The 27,236-nt window shown below is 39.3% G+C and overlaps 1 protein-coding gene across 1 annotated transcript in view; it reads left to right on the forward strand.

The window, feature by feature from the left end:
* LOC121945596 (transmembrane channel-like protein 3) overlaps positions 1–26,462 on the forward strand; it is a 46,262-nt gene extending 19,800 nt beyond the window's left edge. The window contains exons 6-22 of the mRNA XM_042489855.1: positions 4,163–4,261; positions 5,561–5,703; positions 8,042–8,189; positions 8,436–8,479; positions 9,571–9,718; positions 11,415–11,524; positions 11,621–11,699; positions 12,194–12,457; positions 14,488–14,616; positions 15,527–15,594; positions 15,973–16,101; positions 17,435–17,545; positions 17,921–18,046; positions 18,605–18,683; positions 19,692–19,734; positions 19,825–20,098; positions 25,475–26,462. Coding sequence (XP_042345789.1) covers positions 4,163–4,261; positions 5,561–5,703; positions 8,042–8,189; positions 8,436–8,479; positions 9,571–9,718; positions 11,415–11,524; positions 11,621–11,699; positions 12,194–12,457; positions 14,488–14,616; positions 15,527–15,594; positions 15,973–16,101; positions 17,435–17,545; positions 17,921–18,046; positions 18,605–18,683; positions 19,692–19,734; positions 19,825–20,098; positions 25,475–26,462 — 2,982 coding nt within the window. The remainder of the gene's footprint in view (positions 1–4,162; positions 4,262–5,560; positions 5,704–8,041; positions 8,190–8,435; positions 8,480–9,570; positions 9,719–11,414; positions 11,525–11,620; positions 11,700–12,193; positions 12,458–14,487; positions 14,617–15,526; positions 15,595–15,972; positions 16,102–17,434; positions 17,546–17,920; positions 18,047–18,604; positions 18,684–19,691; positions 19,735–19,824; positions 20,099–25,474) is intronic.
* The last annotated feature ends 774 nt before the right edge of the window (positions 26,463–27,236 follow it).

Here is a 27,236-nt window from a genome sequence, read left to right on the forward strand (position 1 = left end):
AATGAGTTAATGTCCTTAACGTACAGTTACATAATTACCATAAAGTTACAAATGTTAGGTTTAGGCAATACACAGTACTATGGTTAGGTTTAGGAAAGAAACATGGTGGGGAAATACCTTAAAATGACTCAAAGTTCACCCAGAATTTACAGGGTTCCGTACACGCATCTCTGGCAGAAAGTCTTGGTGGAAAGTACAGGTTTTTGTGACCCCTCCACCACCCCCAACCTGCCCTCATCCCCTAATTGCAGTTTTTTTAAAAATAGGAGTTATAAGTCTGAATTTGGGAGAACTGCTTCACCTTGAGCATTACTTCCCCTGAAATCACTTGTGAGAAAAGCCTTATTCAGATCAGAGGAACCTGTCTGGTTTTCACCTGGTGATTCTCCAGCAGCTTCAGCTGAGAAGCACTGTGCTGTGGATGACAACAAATGAAAAAATGCAGTTGATCTATGTTTGTCACTGACATGCAGACACAAGCAATTTCCTTACACATTTTTCATCCTATCATTCCCAATGCCTAATCTTACTCCGCCATTTATTTCTTGTATGTCTCCTTGTTAGGTCTGCTGTCACGCATTCCTCCTTTATCTAACCTCTGCTCCCTGAAAAAAGTCCTCCAACATCAAACATCATGGATGTTCGGTCAGATATGTAATGTGCTGGTTTTGTGCTGTAAATTATTTGAGCATGGATGAAATGAGTCACCTCAGTTATTACTCATCTTTTGATTTCCTGAGATTGCGTCCTGTCTTCCTGTAACATCTATCTATCTATCTATCTATCTATCCATCCATCCATCCATCCATCTATCTGTGTGTGTTTATATATGTAAGGCTATCATCATTAACACATTAATCAGCATGTAATTAATACACCTTTTTATGTTTTAAAATCATGTTTATTGCTACCTGCTATGCCATATAAGCTTCTCAATAAAGGGAGTGAAATAAGTTAGTTAGGTCATTTCAAAGGGGGGTCCCTTGACCTCTAACCTCAAGATATCTGAGTGAAAATGGGTTCTGTTGGTACCCATGAGTCTCCCATTTACATAAAAGCCCACTTTATGCTAGCCTCATGTGTATATATATATATATATATATATATATATATATATATATATATATATATATATGAATATAATATGATACAACAGTTAGTTCCGACCAAGCAATTTGATTGGTCGAATGTATCACTCCGCTTCACAGCCGTTAAAAATCCGTTAATTAGTGTAAGAGTGAAAGTGGGATCACGTAGCATTGGAGTTACTAAAAGTTATGAGGAAGCCCAGGATGGAGCAGCTGTGATGGACAGGTTTTGGTAAACTGCCTTTCACTGGGAATAAACTAGATATTACATGGATGTGCAATGAGACAGGGACACACTTGTCTGACACTAAACACAGCCTTAGGCACCAACACACACACACACACTGTCTGATACGGTACTTGAGGTCACGGAGATCACGCCAGTGAGTGGACACACACTGCAGCGGTGAACTGTCTGATCAAACTAACTCATCTGAATCACACAAAGTGTCTGTTAACGGACTCTGATTTCACTAAAAACACAGAGTTAAATGTTCGTCACACCAAGCACCTGGTCTGTACATAACATGAAGACCGAGCTAACACAGATTAGCAAGCAGCGTGCAGGAAAATGTTTATGTGTTGCTGTCACATCCAGCAGTTGCGGAACTATTTGTGTCAGCGGAGCAAAAAATCATTAAATGAACAAACAAATTATAATCTGTTGTCACTCTATATTAAATAAAAGATGCTTGTACATCTGTTGTATAAAAGCAATATCACACTCGAGGCAGGGGCGTCACCAGGAATTCTGGTCCCCATGAAAACATATCTCATTGGGCCCCATCACCACAGCTCAAGCCAACCCTGCACAATTGTTACAATCACTCCTGCATTACCCAGTGACCCATTAAAAGCAATAAATAACTATAACTTTGTTTTACACCCTGAAAGTTTTGGATAAATAATTACAGGAGTTAATCTAATATTTCTTCAGCAAGAACTGATATTTAGTTTTACAAACACAGAGACACATTTTAACATTAACATTACATGTTTGCTTTCAGTTTGGAGTCGACAATTGACAACCACTAGAGCCTTTTTGTTTACCCGAACTCAAAATACCAAAAAAATTTTTTTTCCCAAATTTCACTGCCCTTACGTAGCAATAATGAGCATATGCTTTTTACCTGCCTACCATGCATAATATTGCCCTTCAGACTGCCCACCTACTACTACTTTACTTTCAACCAGATTCAGCCACACAATTATTCCCCTCAGTTCTTAGTTTATTTCTTTAACATTAATGGAAGTAATCTTACTTGAAATTAAATACACCACGTTTGTAGGGCATTAGCAGGCTTTTAAAGCTAAGCCAGTTATATCATATGAATCTAGAGACTGTAGTGAATCCGTTGATATCAAATATGTTAAGCTAGCTCACTGGGAAATTAGCTAAATATTGCTCCAAAGGTGACTGACTTTACCGCAAGGTCATATTTCTAAATATAATGTCATATGAGATTGTACCTATGATGCTGAGTAATTTATGAATATAATAAACTTTTATATAAAACACAAATGTAATCCAAGCTAGACTCCTGCTGGCTGACTGCCTTGAATCTAAATTGCTGGTATAAGATTAAACCATTCTTAAACTTTATAAGTTGTACCCACCTTTCTTTTGAGAGAAAGTCATTAAAAGTTGTTTTAGTTCAGCTTGCTTCCTTTGTTTCTCTTTTCTTTCTTTCCTTTTTTGATAACCTAACTTAATTTTTTGGGGGGAAGACATCGTGCTGCAACCTGCAACATTTACTCACTCTCACGCTTGACTGACTGCTGGCAGATAAATCCAGTCGACCAGCGCAGGGCAGACTAAACCATTTTGGGCATTTAGTAGGGGTGAGAGGGGCCACTGAGAGAGACTCCACATTTTTTCCAGACAGGAATTCTGAATGTTTGTTTATTTATTTAGACAATTTTAGTTTACTTATTGCAGTTATAACCTAGAGAGAAAAAAAAAGGAATTTTTTTTTTGTAATTATCTTCGGCACTTGTCCTGCAGCCTCGTGCCTACGACCAAATCACAGCCGTGATGATATATGAGCACAACATCACTCCCTCGCGTGTGATATCGCTTAAACATATATAGTATAGTATAGTATAGTATAGTATAGTATAGTATGGTATGGTATGGTATAGTATAGTATAGTATAGTATAGTATAGTATAGTATAATATAGTATAGTAAAAGGGGAACCCTTTTCTTTCCTGCTATCACTTGCAAATGCTAGTGGACTGACAGTGCTGTGTACAGGGCATGTGCTCTTGAATGAGCTCATATAATCACAGTCGTGATGATTTACAATACAGCAACACTCCATCTCGTGTGGTATTGCCTAAGCTATTTAGAAGTCCTTCAGTTTCAGCTGATGCCTTTCTGCTGTGATTCTTATCGCATGTTAAGTTTGGGGCAAATTGGACAGTGAAGAGTGGAGATAAAAATCACTTTGTGTTTCATGACAAACATGGAAATTTGATGACACGTCCACACTGTCTGAAGAAAATTCAAGCTCTTAACAGCTTTTTACCTGGAACATCTTTAGATGGCACTTTTAATTAAATCAAGTAAAATATCTAGGAGTAGGAGTAGTAAACCTGCCCCACTCTGCCTATGTGGTGTACTGTGTCTGTGCTCCATGTTTTTTGGCTGTGAGTCTGGAAATAATACATATGCGTACCAAAGTTCATTTATCTAAGTGAAATTTAAAGATGGAGGCTTTTACTTTGAAAACTGTCAGGGGGAGCTATTCAGCCAATTTCCCACAACCAATTTTGAGACCCATATCAGATTACAGTTTTTACCACTGATGCATGTACCAATTTTAATGAGTTTTTGAGCCTCCCAAGTCCTCCAAAAATGTGTTTGAATGATAAAAATAAAAAGGATTAGGCTATTATTATTTGTAATAATAATAATGATAGTAATTCTTTCAGTTTCAATAGAGTCCTTGCACCGGTCAGTGCTGGGGCCCAAACTCACAATAGTAAAAGCTTCTCTCTCTTGTGTATCTAGCATATAAACATCTTTGATGTAATATCCTAATGCATTGCCTTGGTCTGTGTTTGTACTAGCTGCTGGCTGGAGCTCCATTTGGAACGACAAGGAGTAAAACTATTCCAAAGGAGCATCTGGCTTCAGCCCAGGACCTGGACACCATATGGTCTCTTGGAGTAAGTCTCTGTCCTTTTACTGTTCTGTCAATATCACATTAGCTTATGAAACAATGGACCATTTTTCAAACATTACTGCCTCCCTGATCCCATCTTCAAGGCCACCTACACATTCCAAAAGTGGCATAAATTTGGTGTTAAAATAGTATACTCAGCTAAAGACACAATATAGTTATGAAATATCTACATATAGATTTCACTTAAGGCTGCAATGAATACATTTTCCTCTGTTTTGAACAGCTGTGATTTCTTTTGAAAGAGCCACTGACCCAACCAAAAAGCAAAACTTCTCTGGATTCCATTTTGCCATATAATGCTGTTTGATCCTTAGAATTTATACATTTTGATATATACATATTACATGACACAATAAGAAAGCCCCTTTTGCATTTTGTTATTGAAATGTGCTGCATGTCTGTCCTTTTTATTTTCATTGTCCGAAATTGAGATTTTGCATCCACAAGAATAGGGGGACGCATCAAAACGTGATGTCAACAAATTCACATTGCAGTGTAATCTCATCCATGTGAATTTGTTGACATCATGGTTGCAGCATCCTGGAATGTAGAGCGCAGACACAGAAGGATACCTAAAATGTAATATTTAGATGAGGAAGTCCACTGACAAAGTAGCAACATGTGAGGACTTGGAATGAGAACGTGTTGATCCGTGCCAATATTCTCGTGAATGCAATATTTCCATGAGGGATTTTCTTCAAATTTCCCACAAACGTTCACTTGGACTCAATGATGAACTGATTAGAATTTGGTGTTATGGTGTGCATCTGTTTCATTATGATGAAAACTGAAGGTCACCTTTGGGGAATTTCCTCAAATTTGGCCCAAACAGCAGCTTGGACTCAAGAATGAAGTGATTTGAATCTGGTGGTCGAAGGGGTCAAAGGTCACAGTGACCTTGTAAAACATGTTTTTTGGCATAATTCATAAGTTCATACGCTCAAATTTCAAACAAATGTCTACTAGGATATAATGATGAAGATGCGACACTCTATTTCCAAGAGGTCAAAGGTCAACTGTGACACGATTCAAAAGCTTTTTTCTGTTCATCATTCAACTCATACCTCAAGAACAGCGGGGGAGACATTTGGTCAGCTATTGAATTGATGACACTAATCTTGAAACTGTGCTGATTGTACAGATCTTCATCTTAGATGTGTTACACAGCATCCCCTTCATATTCTCTAGTTATATATATTTGAGTTCTTGGTCATTAAATCATGTACTGTACCTCTGTGTTTGTTATCAACATGTGTTGTGTGTATGTGTTTTATCTCCACAGGGATATCTGCAGTACTCTGTCTTGTTCTATGGTTACTATGGCAGGGCAAGGAAAATTGGCAGTGCAGGTTACCGGTTGCCCCTTGCCTACTTCATGGTTGGAATGGCTGTCTTTGCCTACAGTTTCATCATTCTGCTCAGAAAGTAATCATTACGCTCTTTAGCACTCACTAAATTTAAGGATGATTTGATCAGGTGTTGTTTATTAAATAGCAATGATGTGTAGATGATGAAGAAACCTCCGCTGACACTGACTTGGTTGCATAAGAATAAGTTTATTACAACGAAGTTCAGCATCCACCAGGCACCATGGTCTGCCTGTGAGAGGATTCAGGACCAATACGAATCTCTCTCTCTTACAGCTCATGCAAGTCTCTTATATAGGTTCAGGCATCAATACATTCTTCAGTAAAACAACTCTTCACCTGCTGTAATCAATCACAAGACCCCACAAATATATCCTTTTTGGAGGGAGCCTCATTCCATGTTATTCTTAACCTGGCTCCAGTATTCTACACACTTGACTCCCAGGCTTGACTATCCCTAGACCTCTGACCTCAAGGTCTCTTTGTGCCTGACCAAATAAGGACCATAAGAAATGGACCATAATACACCTCATAGGTTTTTAGATCAGGTCTGTTCAGGATAATAATTAGATCGTGCAGTGTTTTAAATCACAAAAAATGCTGCTCATTGGTCACAGCAGCATTTCAAATTGCAAAATTAAGGAGTGAAAGAGGCATGCTTTGCAAACAGTTATGTGATAGGAGTTGTATGGTGTTAAAACAGGGTTGGGGAATAACTGAATGTAAGTATGTATTTGAAATACAAAAAAAGTAAATTCATTTTGTTACTGTTACAGTTTAAATTAATAAAGGTTCTGAATAAAGTTACTCTTTAGAATAGTTATAGTTTATTTACCAGAACACAGTGTCCTAACTGAATGTGAAGCAAGCCAGTGTCAGATTGATTGCCTGGTTTTCTGTATGAATCTTGAAACTGGCTGTGAGCGAAAATACACTTATGGCCAATCCATGACTAGCACAAAGGTCCAGTAATGAAACACCACTCAGGCTCAGATTCATTCCTCCCTCCATTTTTCTTCATCGTTGCCACGTGATCGTGTAGTGAGGTTGAACTGCGAATATCTGGCCAAGCCCCTGGTCTGCAAGGTCTTTAGCTTTCTCCTCAAGAAGGTTGGGGAGGTTGGGGACATGGACGCCTCCATTGTGGAGACAACTGCTAAGAATTGTAGATGCAAACTTGTCAGTGTTTGTTTTGGCATCAACCTAGGAAGCAACTGGAGGACACCAGCAGTGAGGGAGGATTCAGAGGAAGGAAGCCTTTAGGGCTTGTTTGTCTGGAGGAGTTTGAGAGGGCTATGAAAAAGGACTTCAGCCTCAAAGAAATTCTGGCTAACTGTTAGACTCCTCAGAAAGGGAAAGCAGGGTTTATCTCAGGCTGTGTTCAGAAGGGGTGGATAACTGCTGGCCCTGACCCCAGCCATCACATCCTCCATAGATGGGGAAGAGGCTGAAGACTCAGGGGAGCCTCATCCATATCCCTGGTCAGCGGTCAGCTTGCCATCAACAGTAATTAGTCAGCTAGACCTACAAGAAGTCAATAGGACACAAAGCATCTGGCACTACCCTGTCACACCACTGTCTGCTGCTGTGACCACAACATAACAGTATAAAGTCCCTATAGTTTCTCCTAGAGGCAGCAATTCCCAATACACCCCAAAATACAAATGTAGAGGTTAAGACCAAACACATCTAAAAATGATCAATTCATCCTTTTATCACTGTTAGATTCTTAAGAGCTGTATGTTTGTCCTGTCACCATATAAAGGATTTTCACAGCCAATGGGGTCGGACTCTTTATGTAAATATGTATATCCTGATGGTGGTGCCAGAAAAAGGATTAATAGGTAAAAAAAACTATTCATTCTTTGGTAAGCAGAAATATCCACAAATTCCATTGAAATCACCTGACTAGCGTCACTATTTTGCCCATTCTCATTCCGAAGTCATCAAATACCACTGCTTTTGGGGGGCGGTGGATGGATCAAACTAACCCCAGACATTCTTGTGGGAGTTCAGTGTTCGCTTCCCATCTGAATGTGAGCGATTTTTTTCTACTACTTAATATGTGCGTCCATCCCCTAATCCTAACCATCTGTGCCAGCATGTGCATTTGTTGACGTCTTGACGTTGGTTGCCATGTGCTGTTGCTGTCTAAATATAAGCACGTGCAGAGTCATTCTACCATGTGCATTTGTTGACATCACCATAATGGCATGCCAGAACATCAACAGCAGGATACCTCGAGCGTAACATGTAGGCGCAGAAGTCCACTGCAAAGCGGCAACATGTGATGACTTGAGATGAGAACATTTTACACTATCCTAACAATATTGCTTCGATAATGTAATGTGCATATTCTGCTTAATATTATGCACTGAATAATAATACTCCTGCAGAATGGCCAAGAACTCTCGCCTGAGCCTGGCCAGTGCATCTGATGAGAACTTCACGTTCTGCTGGAGAGTTTTCTGTGCTTGGGATTACCTGATAGGAAACCCGGAGGCAGCAGAGAGCAAAGGAGCTGCTATTGTCAACAACATCAGGGTCAGAGACACACACGGACACGCCAACCTGCACACTCAATGGATCTTACATATCCAGTTACATGTACATAAAGCTTTCTTCACTAAATGAGGACATCTCTTTCTTTTTACCTTTTTTATGCACAGAACACTATGGTTCATAAATTGTGACTGCATTTTACCCTTAGAATAATAACAGAAGTGTTAATCAATGCTAATAACAGCAGGAGTCATCATGACATAATGCCAAATGTTTTTTTCTGCACAGGAAGCCATTGTTGAGGAGCAGGAAAAGAAGAAGGAAACCAGTCTGTAGGTGTCTTGTTAACTTATTTTTGCATGCTGTCTGTGCATGTTCTTTTTTTTTTTTTTAATCAAATTCAAACCCAGCTGATATATAGCATCCAGTGTGTGAAATCAATAGAGCATATACATTATGACAATCCTAGAAATGTCCTAAAATTTTGAAATGCCCTAAAATCCTAGAAATGTACTAGAATCCTAGAAACATTCCCCAATCCTAGAAATGTGCGAAAATCCTAGATATGTCCTTAAATCCCAGAAATGTCCTAAAATCTCTAGAAACATGCAAGTGCCCCTCTGGTCTCTTGTCATTTTGCAAAAGTGGCCCCTTAGCAAAGCATGTTGGGTAACCCTGACTGAGGATGTTTTGGACTGTGTTGCAGTGAGTACAGAATACTGTGTGTGTAAAAGCAGATTACAGCTAGCCTGACATTTTCAGACCAAATGGCAGATGTGAATTATTACGGAGGCTCTCAGTTCATTCTCCTTTCCCAAGGGGCATTATCAACATGTTATATAGTGCTGACTGACCAGTGACTAGGGATGGCCAGTGGAGATAGCTAATCACAGCACAGTGGTATCAGACAATAGATCATTATGGTTGGGAAAAAAATGCTTGAGTGAAAGAAAAATAGAAACAGACTCCACCATGCAGAGATGAAGTGTTATATTATGAGTTGGTTAATTAAACTTTTGCAAAACACTGTTGGAAGTATAGCAATACATCTTGCTTCTCAAGAAAACCTTTCAGTAAAGTTGATTGTTCTTCTTTTAGCAAGAAAATACTGTCTAGTTCCTTCAATACTGATGCAGTAGCAGCTGCATTTAACAAAAAGTTTTACATCAGCTGCAGTCATTTTGGATGTTTGGGAAATTACTTCAACAGCGCTTCTCTGTACGGTCATATCTCAAACAGGCGCCATATTAGATAACTGGTTGCGAGCTGCCCGAGGAAACAAAACATGAGCTCACAGATTCAGAACATTACAGCTCAGCTACAATCCCATAAATAAAACATTTAGAGTAATTTGTGTGACCTTCAACATTTTTGAAGATGATTTGACTGATGTATATTTCTGTGTATTTGTGTGTTTCTTCAGGGCAGTCCTGATCAGCCTGCGGATCTTAGCCAACATTCTGGTGCTGCTGTCTCTGGCTGGCAGCATCTACATCATCTACTTTGTGGTGGACCGTTCTCAGAAACTCGAGCAGGAGAAGCCGGAACTGACGCTGTGGGAGAAGAATGAGGTAACAGAGAGGAGTGGACATTATCCTCATCATCATGAGTTTGATTATATTATCCAGCATACAATACACTTCCAAGGAAGCAGTGAAAGTGGAGACCTGAGAGTGATCCAGTGTCAGCGACAGCTCATCATTTCATTCAGTTCAGAGAGGCTGCTGTCCTGTCAGTCAGGTGATCCTATGATCACAGCAGTGTTCAGCTCCTGATGAAAATACACTCTGTAAGTCATGTGTTGTAACCATGATCCAAAATGATCTACCCTGATTATCATATTTTATATGGCAACACAAATTCATATGTGGAGAAAACCTGCAGCTTATTAATATTTTATTTCTGATAAATCAATTATTTGTCCTCTGAGGTATCATTTAGTCTTTCTTTTGCTTATTTACCCCGAGTTAAGGTTTAAAACCCCAAAGACAAAAAAACATAGAAAAAGCAGATGGAGTTCTCCTGCAAACAGGCACAATGTAAAAAATATGGATATGATGTACTTATTCGAATTTATGTATTTTTATGCCTCTGCACCAGTGATGATGGAGGCATTATGTTTTGTCCATTTCTCCAAATGTCTGTGTCACTTTGTCTCATATTATGTCAAATTTGGCACAAATATTCACTTACACTTAACAATGAAGTCATAATATTTTGATCATTAAAGGTCACTGTGACCTTGCGTCCATCTCATAGGACAAAATGAAGTGTGGCAATTTATATCCAAAAGGCCAAAGGTCAACTTCACTGTGACATCATAATGTTCTGCATTTTTTCTGCCCATTACTCAACGTCATAACTCAGCAAAAACACTAACCTTGGGTGTCCAGCTTAAAACTGTATTGACTGTACATCTTCTGTGCTGCTGCAGGTAAGATGTGCTTGAAGCAACATTCATATTTGAAGTATTGTCAACTGTCAGGCAACATATCAGTCTAAACTGACATGGATATAAACTATAACTTAAACTTGGCTGGTTTGTTGAGGAGGTGGTTTTATGTGCCCATCCATGCTATCTGTTGTTAGATATATGATTTTCCAGCTGTGAGTATTGTCTGCAATTTTTATACATAAGCACACTATTTAGCAAAAGTTGTTTTTTTTTTTTTTTTTTTTACACCAGCTAATCAACACCTGCAATGAGAACTGGTGAAGATCAGATGTAGTATATAAATATAAGTTTAAGGATGAAAGTTGAACTATTGACACCACTGCTCAAATATGGCAATGAAAAAAGGACTAAGTATTTGAATTTAAAAATGAAAGAACCTACCTCAATTTAAACTTGTGTCTGCGCTTGTGTCAGTGAACCTTACAAACTTCATTTCTGATATATTTTTTTGAACATTTTTTACAGACACTGAGATTATCTTGTATTTTTGTTCTGCTTTGATTCAGTACATTGAAGTCATATGATAATTACACATAGATGCAACATTGCTACTTTTTTTCAACAAAATAAAATTTTCTAGATGTTTTGTCAAATATTTTGTGTTCTCCCTTGAATCTAGACACATAAGTTATCTGTACACATTTTACCATTTCTACTAAATGTAGAGAAGAATCTAAATCTCTGGGAGTTTGGCAATGATCTGTTGATGGTACTGTATGCCCTGTTATTTAGTGCTGAGATGAAACATTTGTCGGTGTTGTTGTCACACTTAGTGAGGACTGAGCCCGATAAAGACATGTCCCTCTCTGCAGGTGAGTGTGGTGGTCTCTCTCATAACCATGATCGCGCCGTCTGCCTTTGAGCTGGTTGCTCAGCTTGAGATGTACCACCCACGAACATCGCTGCGCTTCCAGCTGGCCAGGTGCTCCATCACTGCAACAACTGCTCTGTTACACACTGTATCATACATCCCAGGTCTTACAGGTCACTAACACAGATCATGTGTTTATGTGTGCAGAGTGCTTGTTTTATACCTGGGGAATCTCTACAGCCTTATTATTGCCCTCCTCGATAAGGTCAACAGTATGAGCTCTGCTGTGAGTATAGAAACTGAGGGAAAATCTTTTGGCTTTTCGGTTATCACCTGGGTCTGGTTTTCATGGTCATCTTTCTTTTAAGGGAATGTCTGATGCATTTTAAGCACTTTTCATTCTTCTTTTTTTTCAGAATTTTGCCTGTGTTCATGCATAAGGCATATATTTTAGCAAGATTGTGTAATTTTGTTTAATCTTGAAGTTCACAGCTCAGCTCCTACGATAAGTCTAAAATACACTGTAGAAACAAAATTGCTACATTATTTCTGTGAAGTGCGAAAAATGCAAACAGTAAAAAGTGCGCACATGTATAAAAGCACTGAAGAAGTCTCTGTACTCAACACAGACATCAGATGGATCTTTTTATTTTCTCATCTTTCTCTTTATTTTCTTCTCTTTCTCTGGACGATTTCTTTCAATGCTATTGTATAATTAGTAGCCAATGTGAGTAGCATAGACTGTAGCGGGTGATGGATCCTTCTGTGTTTGTCCTCCAGGTCTTAGTGAGTCCAGGTAACTGGTCTGACTCGAGCTCCTTCCTGGCCACCATCTCTCAGCCGGAGGTAGAGAGCCCATCCACTCTCATTTCTGACATCTCTGTCTCCGAGCATCACAACAGCACCATTGCCACTGTTGCCATGGTTCTGGATGTTACAAACACCAGCACAAGCAGCTCAGGGAGCATCTCTAACCAGACCGCTCTGTTTGAAAAGAACACTCGCTCACAGCAGGACCAGTGCTGGGAGACCTACGTTGGACAGGTTCTCTCTTTTGATTGCTATGCTATTCACGTAGTTTATTTTGTATTTTATTTATATATATATATATATATATATATATATATATATTATATATATATATATATATATATATATATATATATATATAATATATATCATAGAATTCAATCACAATACAAAATCTTGAGATAAAATAAGGAATACTTTTTTTTCTAGGGGCTGATAGGAATGGTTAATTGTAGGGATGGGAATCACCAGAAGCATATCAAGTCAAGTCAGTTTTTATTTTTTTATATATAGAGCCCATTATCACAAAACATGGTTTGCCTCAGAGGGCTTCACAGTGTACGACATCCCTCTGCCCTTAGACCCTCACATCACCCAAGGAAAAACTCCCGAAAAAGAACCCCTGAACAGGGGAAAAAAAGGAAGAAACCTCAGGAAGAGCGGTAGAGGATAATGAGGGATCCCTCTTCCAGGACGGACAGACGTGCAATAGATGTCTTAAATAACAAATGAAATACAATCATGGCGTAAAGGAAAGAGAAAGAGAAAGAAAGAGGGGGAGAGAGACACAGAAATAATAGAAACAGATGCATGTCATATTACAATAACAATAGGTGTGAAATTATTAATTGCACTCTATGATGATGTTGAGGGAGATGATAAGAGTCTCATGCATATGTTGATAGGGAGGTGTCCAAAGGCAAGATCACAGCATCGGCGCGACCAGGACCAGACCACAATCAGGGCGAGCAGGGGGCACAGTATCAGTGCAGCCACAGCACGAGCACAACCAAAGGCAGGGTCGCAGCATCAGCACAGCTATCACCACGGTCAGGCACAGCCTGAGGGATATGTAATGCAAAAACAGTATTGCAAAAATAAAGAAATATATAAATATATTTATATAGTGATATATGGCATTTTTTAAAACCTTTTTTCATTTGCAAATTGTGTCTCTAATGGAAAAACTTGTCAACATGTTTTATCTAATATGACAAAGTTTTCAGTCTATTCATGTCACTATAGTTATTTTTATTGCAGCAAATTGTATCTAATGGACTGAAAAAATAATTGATTGCATTATTTTAGTAGGCAACCAAAAGATGATTTGTATATTTAATATCGATAATTTATATAGAAAAATTTGATGATTGGCATCAGTGTGACGTTATGATATTGCCACACAACAAATTTGTGATACTATGCTGTATCATTTTTTTCTACAAACCTCGTAAATGGTTAAAGCCCTTTTCCAGTCTTAGCAACACCTTCAGGAATAAATATGTGCGTGAATAACCTCATCAGACATTCACACAAACAATTTTGGATTTAGTATCTTGCCTGAGGACACTTTGACATGCAGACTACAAGCACCAGGGGTCAAACCACCAACCTACCAACTGGGAGACAACTGTTCTACCTTTTGAGCCACAGCCCTACACAAATGTCACAAGTATTAGGTTATGAAACAAAGTACTGGAGGAAGTGACATTTGGACCTGGGGAAAGCACCAGATGAAACGTCAGGGGAATCACTAAAATTATTAAAAAGTATCCTGGGCCCCCCCAGGGGGGGGTTAATGGCTTTCTAAAAATTCCATGCCAATCCATCCATTAGTTATTGAGATGTTTCAGTCAGGACCAAAGTGGTCCATCGACCAACCACCTAAAAATATAGACAGTACATGAAGGCTGTCTCTGCCTTGTATTGATGTACACAACATTAACCCTTTAAAATCTGAGCAAATTGTCTTGATTTCTTTTACAAACATGAGAATAAGGCAATAAGTGACAAAAGAAGAAATGAAAAATTAGCAAAACATTGGTAAAAAAGTACAAGAAAATTACCTGAAAATGAGTTAATAAACTCAATCAGAAGTTGTGGTCCAGGATGTGCAGACGGCGGAGCGCTGAAAAACACACAGAGACATTACTTACATCGTGAACAGGTTTCAGCCTGCTTTGAGCAGTGAATTATTAAATGAACTGCATATGTTTGTATAGTTCCATGATGTAACCATGGGTATGTGTATGGTGTGTGTCCAGGAGATGCTGAAGCTGTCCATCATTGACATGATCTTCACAGTGGCCAGCATCCTGCTCATTGACTTCATCAGAGGTTTGGTTGTTCGCTACCTGAGTGATTGCTGTTGCTGGGATTTGGAGAGCAAGTTCGTAAGTTGTAAACAAACTGAGTCTTTGTGTGCTAAGCTAACCAGCTCCTGTCTGTAGCGCTTAATTTCATGGACAGACAAGACAGAGGTAATGATCTTCTCACCCTCTCGACCAAAGAGTGAATAAGCATATTTCACAGCAGATTTATTCCAAATGTACTGTTGGTGGTGAAATCCCACAGGCTCCTCCCCACTAGGCAGGTTTCCATTACAGATTTGTGCAAGACTTAAGCAATATTTTAGAAATGTCGATAAAACACAATCACGAGATGACTGCGTTTCCACTGAGCAATGCTATGCAACCTCTGACGATTTCAGCAACCATGGCGATGGATGTTCAAAACATTAGTAGCTTTATTTCTATTGCAGCCACCTCACTAGCCGGAAGACAAAAAGTGTTTCCATTATGGCTTTTTTGAATCGCCTGAAATGCCACCTCATGCTGATGTAAAAACTTTTTGGTGATAAATTAATGTGTTTCCATTAGGCATATGTTATATTCACATTTTCAATTTGCACAAATTTGAGGCTTAATGGAAACCCACCTGGTGAAATCTCACAGGCTCCTCCACATTGATGCAGACTACATTATGATTGGCTTCCAAATGAGTTGTGATGTCATAAAATCAAGCTCTGCGGGGACTGCCGAGAGCAGGTGTATGTCTAAAAAGCTTTTTGTGTTAAATCCTTTACATACATTATGAGTAAAACACATTTTGAGTGGAATGGGACTTTGACTTTAAATAGAATGAATATAACATGATGGCAGTGTAGACAAACAACAAAAAACAGCCTGTCCTCATTTAACATCAAATGCATAATTTACAAAACCTATGACTAAAAGCTGAAAGATTAAAAAAAAAACAAAAAAACACAAGACTGTATTCATGCTTTTCTTTGTCTTTTCTCAGCCTGAATATGGAGAATTCAAAATAGCAGAGAATGTTTTGCATCTGATTTATAACCAAGGAATGATCTGGTAAGTTAAAAAAACAAAAAACAAAAAAAGGTCTGAAATTATTGTCAGAAAATAAGATGTGGAAGGAATCTTTGTTTTTTCTACTGTATGACCTTGGCCTCATCGCTGTGTGTGTAATAGAAGATGTAATTCAGAGTTAATAGTCTGGCCGGAGCTGACCAGTCTCCATCACCCTGTTCAAAGGACTTGTGGCCCTCCCTAATCTTTCCATTACACCTCTGTGACCACTCAACTGTATTTCCTCAACTCATTTCAGAAGTGTCGCCTCGCTGCACTGAACCTAATGAATTGAAAGCATGAGCCAGTGGATGGAATGTCTTCATATGGGCTGTGGCTGAATGTGTGTGTCTGCTACTGGTTTCTTTTTATCTCTTCCAGGATGGGAGCGTTTTTCTCTCCATGTCTTCCTGCCTTCAACGTGTTAAAGCTGATTGGTCTGATGTATCTGAGGAGCTGGGCCGTCCTCACCTGTAACGTTCCCCATCAGCAGGTGTTCCGCGCCTCCAGGTCTGACACACAAGTACAGACCACACACTGGATATAAAGATGGACGGCACATCATTTACCCCCGTTATGCTTAAGTGAGGCTAAAATATCTGGGATACAGGCGTTGCCATATTGCGGTGGTGATGTCATTGAGAACGGGAGTCTGCACAGTAAGAGGAAGTAGGATGGAAAACCCCCATTTGTATAGTTTAATAACTCAATAAAGCCGAAATTATCATTTTTATGATAAGTTGAAACAAACACTTGAACAGGGTGATGAGAACAACCTTCAGTGAAAGAAACCATCTTTGGGAAAAATTTATTTAGCGTTATTATATTTTTTAGTTTGGCCTATGACCATTCACTAACATGGAGGGGCGGACTTTAGGACCTATACTGCAGTCAGACACTGGGGGACTATCCAGATTGAAAAGCTACAGTTTCGGGGAGCTGTCATGTTGTCCATTTTTTATATACAGTCTATGGCATGCGCGCACGCGCACGCGCACGCACACACACGCACGCACACGCACGCACGCACACACACACACACACACACACACACACACACACAGAAAACTATAGGTGTAGGGACACAGACACTCGTTAACATTCCTGGACAAAGACGCTCAGGATGTAACTATGCACACTCGTACACACATAGACACATACACACACACACACACACACACACACGCTGTGGTTTGTGGTTGTTGGTTTTACGTGTGTGTTGTTGATATGTTTGTACTTATTCTTGTTCACACTGCTATATGCATTAGTCAACCAAACCATGAGCCGTTTATCACAGCTGCGTTGTGCCTAAGGTAATTATGTTTAGATGACTTTACCAGAACAAAAACTGAGGTCTTCCCTTGGTCAGCAGTGATTTCTGTCACGCAGTCATTGGATTCATTGTTGATATTAAAGTATGAATCAACTCCTTGTGTTTTATCCACACTTTGAGCGTGAGTTTAGGCACCACTGCTGAGATGTTGGGCCCTGGCATAAAATCTCAGATTTTTATATAGTCTGAAGAAAATTTTTGCAATCTTAGTTCAGTGATGACATGCCAGTGTACTATGGGTTCTCCTCTCTGGCTTCAGCGGCTGCTCTCATGACACTATCATCATCATGGGATCACACTCACCTGCTGTTAAAGGAAGCACTAAAGGAGTCATTGAACAGAATACCATGAGCTAGGCTAATTTACCCATATGTACTTCACTTTCTGTTGAATTATACTGAATTGTTCAACAACTTGCTCGAAAAGCAACAGAAAAGCAAATGACACAACAAATGTGAACATTGTTAATTTTCAAACACCCATGCTCTTTTTGCTTTATCTTTTTTTTAGATCAAATAATTTCTACCTGGCGATGCTGCTTTTCATGTTGTTTCTGTGTATGCTGCCCACCATCTTCGCCATAGTGAGATACAGACCGTCACAGCACTGTGGACCATTCAGGTAAAATCATACTTTATATGGACCATTTCAAACTTAACAGAGCAAATGTTCTAAATAGGTCCCTTTGAGTTCCTTTTGGCATGTTGGTTAATGCATCAACTGTCAAGGACACTGTAAAAGAAAGAAAGGTCGTGATGTCAGAGAGAGCATTCGAATTCTGCGTCAGAGCCAGGCTTTGGTGTCACTTTTATTGAAGTGAATGTCCCAGAGGTTTCCACTCTAGAGAACATTGTCCTTTCATTAGTGCATGATAAGTTTCAGCAGGCAGATAGTCCAAGAACAGCTTCCACATATTTATACAGTGGTCTGTCAGTTACGTAAATCTCTTGTCTCTCTTGTCTAAAGTTAATACCATGCCTTTAATATGTGTTTCAGTGGTCAAGAGAAGATATATGACATCATCTCTGAGACAGTGGCCAGTGATTTCCCCCTGTGGTTCAGTAAAGTGATGAGTTATGTCACAAGCCCTGTTGTAGTGCTGCCAGCACTGCTGCTCCTGTTGTAAGACTGCACACACGCACGCACGCTCGCATGCACGAGTGCACACACACACACACACACACACACACACACACACACTAGGGCTGGGTGCTTTAACTTAATATCATGATATTTTTAGGCTATATCGCAAAGCACAATTTATATCACAATATTTTGAAATCTTCTCTAAACTACGGTAAATGACTAAAATAAAAATGATTAAACGAACCACAGTTACGAATAAAGTAGCTACTGCCAAAAAATAAAGCTACATAAACTACATGTATAATAAACAACAAACAATACACAAACCCTAACCTCCTCACACTACCACCACTGATTACGTTACACTGTCATTTTTCTTGGTGCCGTGCATTGTGTAGATGCCCTCTCGGCGACGTAGACGGACATCAAGGGTTATCAGATGATGTAAACGGGATAATTGATATAGCATATATGAAACGATAGACATTTTCTTATTGTCAGATGATATATTTCATCATATTGCACAGCCCTAATGCACACGCACACAAACCTCCATATCGACATGCCATGCTGACCCTCGTCCCTGTGTTTCAGCATGCTGATCTACTACCTGCAGGCCATTGCCAGATCTCTCAAGTTCACCAACAATCAGCTGAGGATGCAGCTCCAGACTGTGAGTTTCTGATCAGCCATTCTCAGAGTGGATCAGGATGTATTTATTTTCAATATACTTTGAAGGACTGAATCAAAACATATCTACAACCCTCTCAATCATAGCTCATAGAGCACAACAGAAATTAACCCTAAAACCCTACATCTATTAGCCATTTTGAACTTGCAGTTACTTGTCTTGAAGTTAAGGGTATTTTTCACTAGGTTTTTGGTTAGATCATGCAAAAATTAGGTCTATGTTTTATACAAGCTTAAGGGATTTTTATGTTTTGTTCTATGACATGAAAATGTGAATAAATATTCCACTTGTCAGCTTTTATTTGTCTTAAAAAGGTGCTTGCTGGCATGTGGCCAAAATAGTGTTATTATGCCAAATATGTCTCCACAACCTCATTGTGGTGGTGAGACTGAAGTCATGCAACTCTGATGTAGTTCATTTATAGCCTTACATTAGTATTTTACCTAAATTATAAAAGTCATGTTCATTTGTGAAGAGTATCTTGTTGAAGAAAAAATGTCAGTATCATTAACGTTTGTTTGCAAAGGAACTTATTTGCTGCAATAATCCAAAATACAATGAAACTAGAAATACTGCCATGCAGTTATATGCATTCGCGCACCAGTCAAGTTGTAGTTACAGTTTACATTCATGTCTGTGAAAACTTGAATCCCCTGATAGCACAGATCTCTATAATCAGCACAGTTTCAAAGTGGACACCCAAGATTAGTGTCACCAATTCAGTATCTGACCAAATGTCTCCCCTGCTGTTCCTGAGATAAGATGGTATTTCTAGTTTTTTGTACATTTTTCACAACAAACATTTTGGGTACCTTGATTTGGTCCTTAAAATGTCATGTCCCATTTGAATTCATCAGACATTAATTAATTCTGTGCTCTCTGGTAGACAAACTACTCACTAAATAACAATAATTTTAATTAATTTAACTAATGAATACATGTAATTTTTCTGCAATTAATTACGGTGGAATCGTCTTTTAATCACTTTAGGAGCGGACCGAGGACAAGAAGAAAGTCTTCCAGATGGCTGCAGGTACCTCTCTTGTTTTTAGGTCTTCTGCGTGTGTTCCATCATTTCCTGTAGTTTTGTGAGCCTCACGCTGTAACATTAACCCAATCTCAGCAAGACTTCAGGCTCCAGAGACTGCAGCAGACAAAAAGCCGGATCAGCAGGAGAGCGACATCACGAGCCAGGAGGCCTCCGTTCACACTCCGTCTCCCCGGCGGAACGGCAGCGTCACAAACTTTAATTCTCCGGTTCGTCGTGGAAACAGCATACGCACCATAACCCAATCAGCATCTAGGGCGGATCTGAACAGAGGAAGAGTGGCTGGATCTGTCAGAAGTCCTGCAGTGACCATACTGCCCAAACACCGACTGGAGCACATACCTAACAGGTCTGACACACACTGAAATATCAGACTTCAGCCAACAGCTGACCTCTTATATGATGGCTTTACAGTGTTTTCTCATTAGGAAGTTATTGTTGTAGAGTAGTAGAAAATATAGCCAATTGGAATGGCTCAAACTGCACTGAAGTTTTAGACCACGGCCCCATTCACCGATGATGGCTGTTACAGTTACTTTTTTAAACATTTTTACTCATTTTTTACAAAGCAGCAATGAAGCCCAAGTGCACATGCATACTGTCACAAATTCCTAACATGCTCTGTCCATGATGCCTGTTGGTGTTGAAAATTATGCAAAGAATCGTTTTACATGGAATTGCTTGGTATGAAAACAAACCTTAAAGTTGGGATAGGCAGGGTTGATTTGGCGTCACTGGGCAAAAATCTAAATCTAAATCTAAGCATCAGTAGGAAGAGAATATTTAATTTGTCAAGAAAGAAGCCTAATATATACAATGGTTTAAAATAATTTTTATAAAAGCAAAATAAAGATAAAGAATTATAAAAAATGTACCTAAGATTGTCAGAAAAACTTATTTCTGACACAAAAGTTCTTCCAAATAGCTCATATTACACTATATTCCTGCAGTTATTTGGTCACTAATAGTTTTAATTGTGTAGTTTATCAGTTGTTCTGTACTGTTGTGAAGGGATGCATGATATTGGATTTTTTTATGCCTAACTCATATTGATATATCTACTTTTTTCCTCAACTAATCTCCTCTGTAGTGCAGTTAATATCATATTAAACTTACTCTTATCATAATGTACCAGCAGCGGATGGAGACATGAAATACTATTCAAAATAAGAAAAATACTTTTTAAAATACTTTTCTGTTTTCTACATGTTAACTGTCAATTAAAAAAAAAAAAAAAATATATATATATATATATATATATATATATATATATATATTATATACACAAACAATAAATGTCGTGCATCCCTACCTTATGATGTTGCATTGAATATAATATGAAGGGGTGATCAGTTTACTCAATGATAAAAGGGGTCCCTTAAAGAAAAATCTTGGGAACGGCTGGGCTCCAACAGCAGCAGATTTTTTAGTTTGGCAAACGCTGAATTAGATTAACTTACATGATTAATGTTAATGAGCTTCAGCTGAATAAATTTTTAACTACAGCTGAGACAATAACATTTCTCCTCTCATAGCTTGTTAAGATTATTTGCAATGTTAATCCAAGTTAGGATTAAATAAAATGTGGCTCCTGTGGTTTGACAGTTCATTGCTAAGCCCTAATTTGTCCTTATCTTAGTATTAACCTGGAATTTACAAAATGCTGTCTCAATTTCTTTTCCATTCTGAAGAAAAATATTCTGTGGGATCACTGAATACTTGTAAGTTGTGGGAATGTTTTTTGGCATAAAAAGGTCCAATTTAAAACTGCTGAAAATCACACGTAAAGGACCATACCAGTAAGTCTCGCATGAGGAATAGGTTCCCATATAACCAAATGAAATTTTTTTTAAACCTGAAACCTGTCTTGTTAAAAATTTGCATTGCTGCCAAGGTCAACTCACGGTCCATGGGGTTTGTTTGGCTGCCATTTTGAACTGATGTCGATGCGCATGCGAATGGCAAAAAAACAGCAATTTTCATGACTTCTGAACCAGACAACAGACAAAGACAAATGAACACACTTTTTCCACCTAATTTTGACAACAGGAACCAAATGGAAGGGTCATTTACATGTCACAACCACTTTATTGGTAAAAAAGCAGACAGTGACACATCTTAGGCACATACCAATATATCTTCTGCTGTTCTCTTTTATAGTACTTGCAATATTCAAATGAAAGTAGTTTATCCTCTTACATTAATTGCAAGTTTGTTACATAGATGAGATCAGAGTCAGTTCCTTGTTGGTGAGGAAGACCTCAAACCTGACCTTAACACTGTTAGGCGTTCAGTGTGACCTACGTTAAAAGCTTTTAAGTTTAACAATCACAAGGCTACAATTTTACAACTTTGGTCAATATCTGCCTGAAGTCCATGAGATGACAAGAACACCACTGTCTTACTGAGATGGTAAATAGAAAGCAATTGTATAAAACTGCCATATTTTGGCATTTTTGTGGACATCAATTTGTAGCGGTTTGAAATGGTCAGTCAGTCATTTTCTGTAACCGCTTGTCCTCGTAGCCAATCCCAGCTGTCACTGGGCGGAAGGCGGGGTACACCCTGGATAGGTTGCCAGGGCCAACACATATAGACAGACAACTATACACGCTCACAGTCATTGCCTAAGGGCAATTCAGAGTCACCAATCAACCTGATCAGCCGCATGTCTTTGGACTGTGGGAGGAAGCCGGAGACGCCGGAGAGAACCCAGGCAGACATGAGGAGGAGAACTCCAACTGGGTTTCGAACCAGGGACCCTCTTGCTGTGAGGCAACAGTGCTAACCACGACGCCACCGTGCCGCCCAGTTTTGAAATAGGAGATGTATTAATCAATTAGCTAGTAAAAGTATTAATTCATTTATAAATCAACACCAAAATACGTAACTATAACTCATATTGCAAAATTATGACTCAGAAACATGAATTGGTATAAAGATGAAGTGGAGTACTGGCACTCAACTTCGGCTATCAGGAACAATAAGTTTACATTAAAAATTAGAGTTTAAAACCTCGGAGCACTACCCATTAAAATAGAAAGGCTGATAGCCCATTTTGCCTTGTTAATTAATCTAGTCTCATAATTTGAAATTTGCTACAGAGTTCTTTTTCCAGGTGTACAGGGACCTGACATTATACACACACACATCACAAGATCAAGTGTCTTTATAAATGAAAGCTTTATTAAACTACTCACTACAGCAAAACTACTCCTAAAACCACAAATGAAAGAGTTTAAGAATAAGTATGGATAAATGATGAAACAGTGAATACAGCAAAGACACCAAGTGAATTAAATGACTAAAAGAACAACACACTCATAAATGAAGCAACAATAAAAATGAGGGGATGAAAACCAGTGAGGAACTGAATTAGATGTGACATCTGGACTTGATCCGGTGCACTGAAATAGTGCAAGATGATCAAGCAGATAAAAAGTTAAGATTAAAGAAGGTTCAATGTCAAGCATCGATCAACAGCAGAGACGCAACCTATCCCATAAAACATTAAAGGAAAAGATAACGAAAAGGCCTGATCAGAGAATAACCCATAATTGTATTCATGGGAGATCCTAACCTAGGTCTAAGACTTGCTGTGTGTCCCTATCATTTAAGAGCATCAACCCCATGACAGCACAAGAAAGATCGTTTCACCTTCCTCAGAAGTCTCGATGCCAGGGAAACGGTTCGCTCTGCAAAGTTGCAGTGTGGCCTTTGTGAGGACACTGGACAGACAGCTTGGTTACACTCATACGGTTCTGGTGGCTGACCTCGGTCGGTTTGAACGTTGCAAACTCGGCTTGAGTTTGTTTCTCCCATCTCTCTCTCTCCATGAACAGCTGGATCATCTTTCTGACACCTCATGTGGCTGAGATGAGATCACGATGACAGCTTATCAGACTTTGTTTCATTCAAAGTCTCTCTTTGTCTCACAGTCTCTCTTGTGCAAAGTCCTCTGGTTCTAAATCGTCATTTAGAACACATGTAGCACGGGCTGTTTCCAAAGTTCTCTCTTTCAAGATAGATAAACAGCAGCTCACAGCATCTCAGGGCTGCAGCACAAGCAGATACCCCCCCCCCCCCAAAAGAGCCAAAAGACCCAAGTCCTTCAACTTCAATGGGGTTATAACTTCTGTGAAGAAAGGGGTGGGGTGCTTGACCGTCAAAGCGGGAAAAATATACTCCTCCCTTCTATCACTTCTACTGTTTTTAATTGTTTAGATTCATTTCTTCCTGAAGTGTTGATAAAGTTCACTACAGGCCTTCAAATAATATTTGAAACCATGACGCTCTCATCTGCTGATCGATACCAAACACTTATGAGAAAACCAAATAATTATTTGGCAGATCGTTAACTAAGGAAAATAGTATTAACCACATTTAACAAACATAACGAATATGTGCGAAAATAAGTAAGTGTAATACTACAGTGTCAAAACACTTTGATTTAATTAAAGGTTGTTAAAGATCCTATTTGAGTAAAGGTATACAAGTACTAGCATCAAAATATAACAAAGTATATAAGTACTTAATATGACTAAAGGTCTATCAACAAATCCTATAATTAGAAAATCACAAATTGCATGATTACAAAACAATATAGCATCTGCAAACAACAGTGTAAAGGAAGGATAATTAAGATACAGATAAAGGAGATGTATAGCAAAATGCAAGTCTGTACTAAGAGTCTTTCCATTCAGTGTGCAGCACGCTGCTCTCAGGGGGTCACGAAAGGTCACACCCCTCCACACACACACACACACACACACACACACACACACACACACTCACACACACACACACACACACACACAGGTACAGTTTGTGTTTGCGAGTTAGGCCTCAAAATCGGCAGGTAAGCAAAGTTCCAGTTCTGTAGGTATGAGACCTCCACACAACATTCAAAAGTACGTTTTACATTGAATACAAAAATCTGTTAATGTGATCCTCTCTTACAGTCTGGAGATATGCGGGCATGTCACGTGTTGGTTGTGCAACAAAGACATAAATTGTCTGTTTCTATGATGTAGGGATCTCCTGATGTCTCCTTGAGTCTTTGCAGGAGCTCAGTTGCCCCAAATGAGTTGTAAGTTAACTCAAACTGTCGGTCGGGCAATAAAATCTGTCATAATTTAGTTCTACTTACAAGAGTCGTAAGTTCAGCAAGGCAGTTAGGTCCATTAGCTGACCCTGAGGTTCATCTAAGGAATCTCCAAAAGAAGTTTCAGTTTTGGGTAGGCATTTGAATATCTTCTTATCAAGAGTTGTCCTCATCATCCACTACAAATTCAAGATGGCCACCAAACAAACCCCATTGGCCTTGAGTTGACCATGGCAAATTATTACTTAGATACCAAGTATTTTGCATGTTTAACATCTTTTCATTTTATATAAAGCACATACATTACATCTCTGCTGACCAGTATACAAATCATACCAAAGTTTCTTTTTTCAAATGCCTTTTATTAAGCACCTGCATAGCCATTGGTTTTCATTCATCTCAGTCTTTTAACAGTCTGTGAGCCCTGCTCAGTTATCCTCAGGATCATGTCTTCTTTGGTTTTACCAAAATTATGATATTGTTTTATTGCAATGCACTGCAAGTATTTCAACCAAGTCCATGCTTTTTTATAGCATTAGGCAATAATAACATACCAACAGTCATATTAAATAATGAAAGTCTTATAAGCTCATTCTTTTGTATTGTCCTCTCTCATAACAGGCCTTTCCCTTTTCTTGGTGGCCCTGGTGCCAACTGCAGGTCCAAGTCCTACCACCACATGGCGTGTAACCCCCCAGCTCGCTATTCTGACAGCATCCACTCTGACCCCCTGTACAGGAAGACCATACGCTCCATCCATCCTGTGGAGGCTGCTGGGATCATCACCGCACAGAGTTACACAGGACGGCGTGGTCATGCCACACACTACGTGATTGTCAATGAGCACGAGCCCAGGAAGAAGCTGCGTCGCTCAACCACACGGATCCCACGCCATTACCTCATGGAGGAGCCTGCAGAGATTCTGGAGTTGTACCCACGCAACATCAAACGCTACACACCCCGTAATGCTCACCACCAACCACATCCTCACCGGCCCCACCCATCACCGCAGCATCTGAGTGAGGATGAAGAGGAGGACGAGGAGGGGAACGGTAGGAGGAGTATGTTGATAGGAAAGGCTCATCGCCCCCGTTCCCTCTCTGACCTCCACCAGCCAGCGCATTTCTACATCGGTGAGCGTGTAGAGAGTCACAAGTCCGTGGCCAAAGACGCTGCTCGAGGAGGATATGGAGCGCAAGAAGAGGATGATGTTGAAGGAGAAATAGACTGGGGAGATGTGGAGTCACACCCCCGGCCCCAGGCCAGTGTGAGAGGTGCAGATTCTCTTCTTGTGCGAACCCGGCGGCACATCCATTCTCCAGGACGACACTCTCAGTCCCCAGCCAGGAACAGGCACATGGAGTCTTATGTGAAACCCAAGGCCAGACAGAAGCTTGAGACCCCTGTGACAGAGTCCGACTCAGCCTCCCTGGCCTCCAGCAGCGATCAGCAGAACAGCAGCACTGACCAGTACATCCAGGTCATCCACAACAAGGAGCACTATCTGAAGTCAGAGGCCAGGCAGGGAAAACTGGCCAAGAAGAAATCCAAAACCAGCATGGATCTGAATGTCACCGAGTCAAATGACTTGGTCTGCTCCAATGTATGACTCATCTGCTGAAATGATGTCATCTGTTAAAGTGTTTCCCAAATTTTCATTGATATAATGCAATCATATCATTTTTAAGCAGCTTTGTCAGCTAATTAAATATGTTACAGTGGCAATGTGTAAAACAAACCTCACTACACTGACATTATGAGTCCACCAACAGCTCTGGAAACAACACAGCGGACATTATCACACTTGCTTCCCATGCAATCACCATACCATTATTATCCCTCTAAACTCCTGGACTGACTTCAGTTTTCTTGTGCTGCATTCAGACACTTTTATTAATCATTTTAACCTCTGAAACATAGGAGGATTGGTTTTATTTCTTTCAAAAACACAGAAAAAAACATAACAAGAAACTTAGAAAGAGACAAGAAAAGTCCTGTAATCTGCAAAAAAAATTGTAAAAGATGACAAAAACAAGCCCTAAAAATTAGCTGGGAGGAAACGAGAGAAAAATGTCCATAAACTTCATTATTAATTCTCTTAATTATATTTTTAAAATTATGTTACAAATAATGGAAAATAAATTAGATTTTTTTTTTGTTTCTTTGTTTTTATTCTTGACTTATTTTTTTGGTAATTCTTTTATAACTTTTAACAAATTTTGCTATTTTTTGCGTCATTTCTTTTAAAGCTACTTGTTGCCTTTCCATGGTTTTAAAGACATCAAGCCAGTTTGCTCAGGTTTCAAAGGGTTAATCATTTCACCTTGATCTGTCCTGCATACTGATTTCAGAAAGAAATGAATGAAAACTGCTATTCCCAGCT

The sequence above is a fragment of the Plectropomus leopardus genome, chromosome 1 (assembly GCF_008729295.1).
Source record: "Plectropomus leopardus isolate mb chromosome 1, YSFRI_Pleo_2.0, whole genome shotgun sequence".
In the NCBI taxonomy this organism is placed as follows: Eukaryota; Metazoa; Chordata; class Actinopteri; order Perciformes; family Serranidae; genus Plectropomus; species Plectropomus leopardus.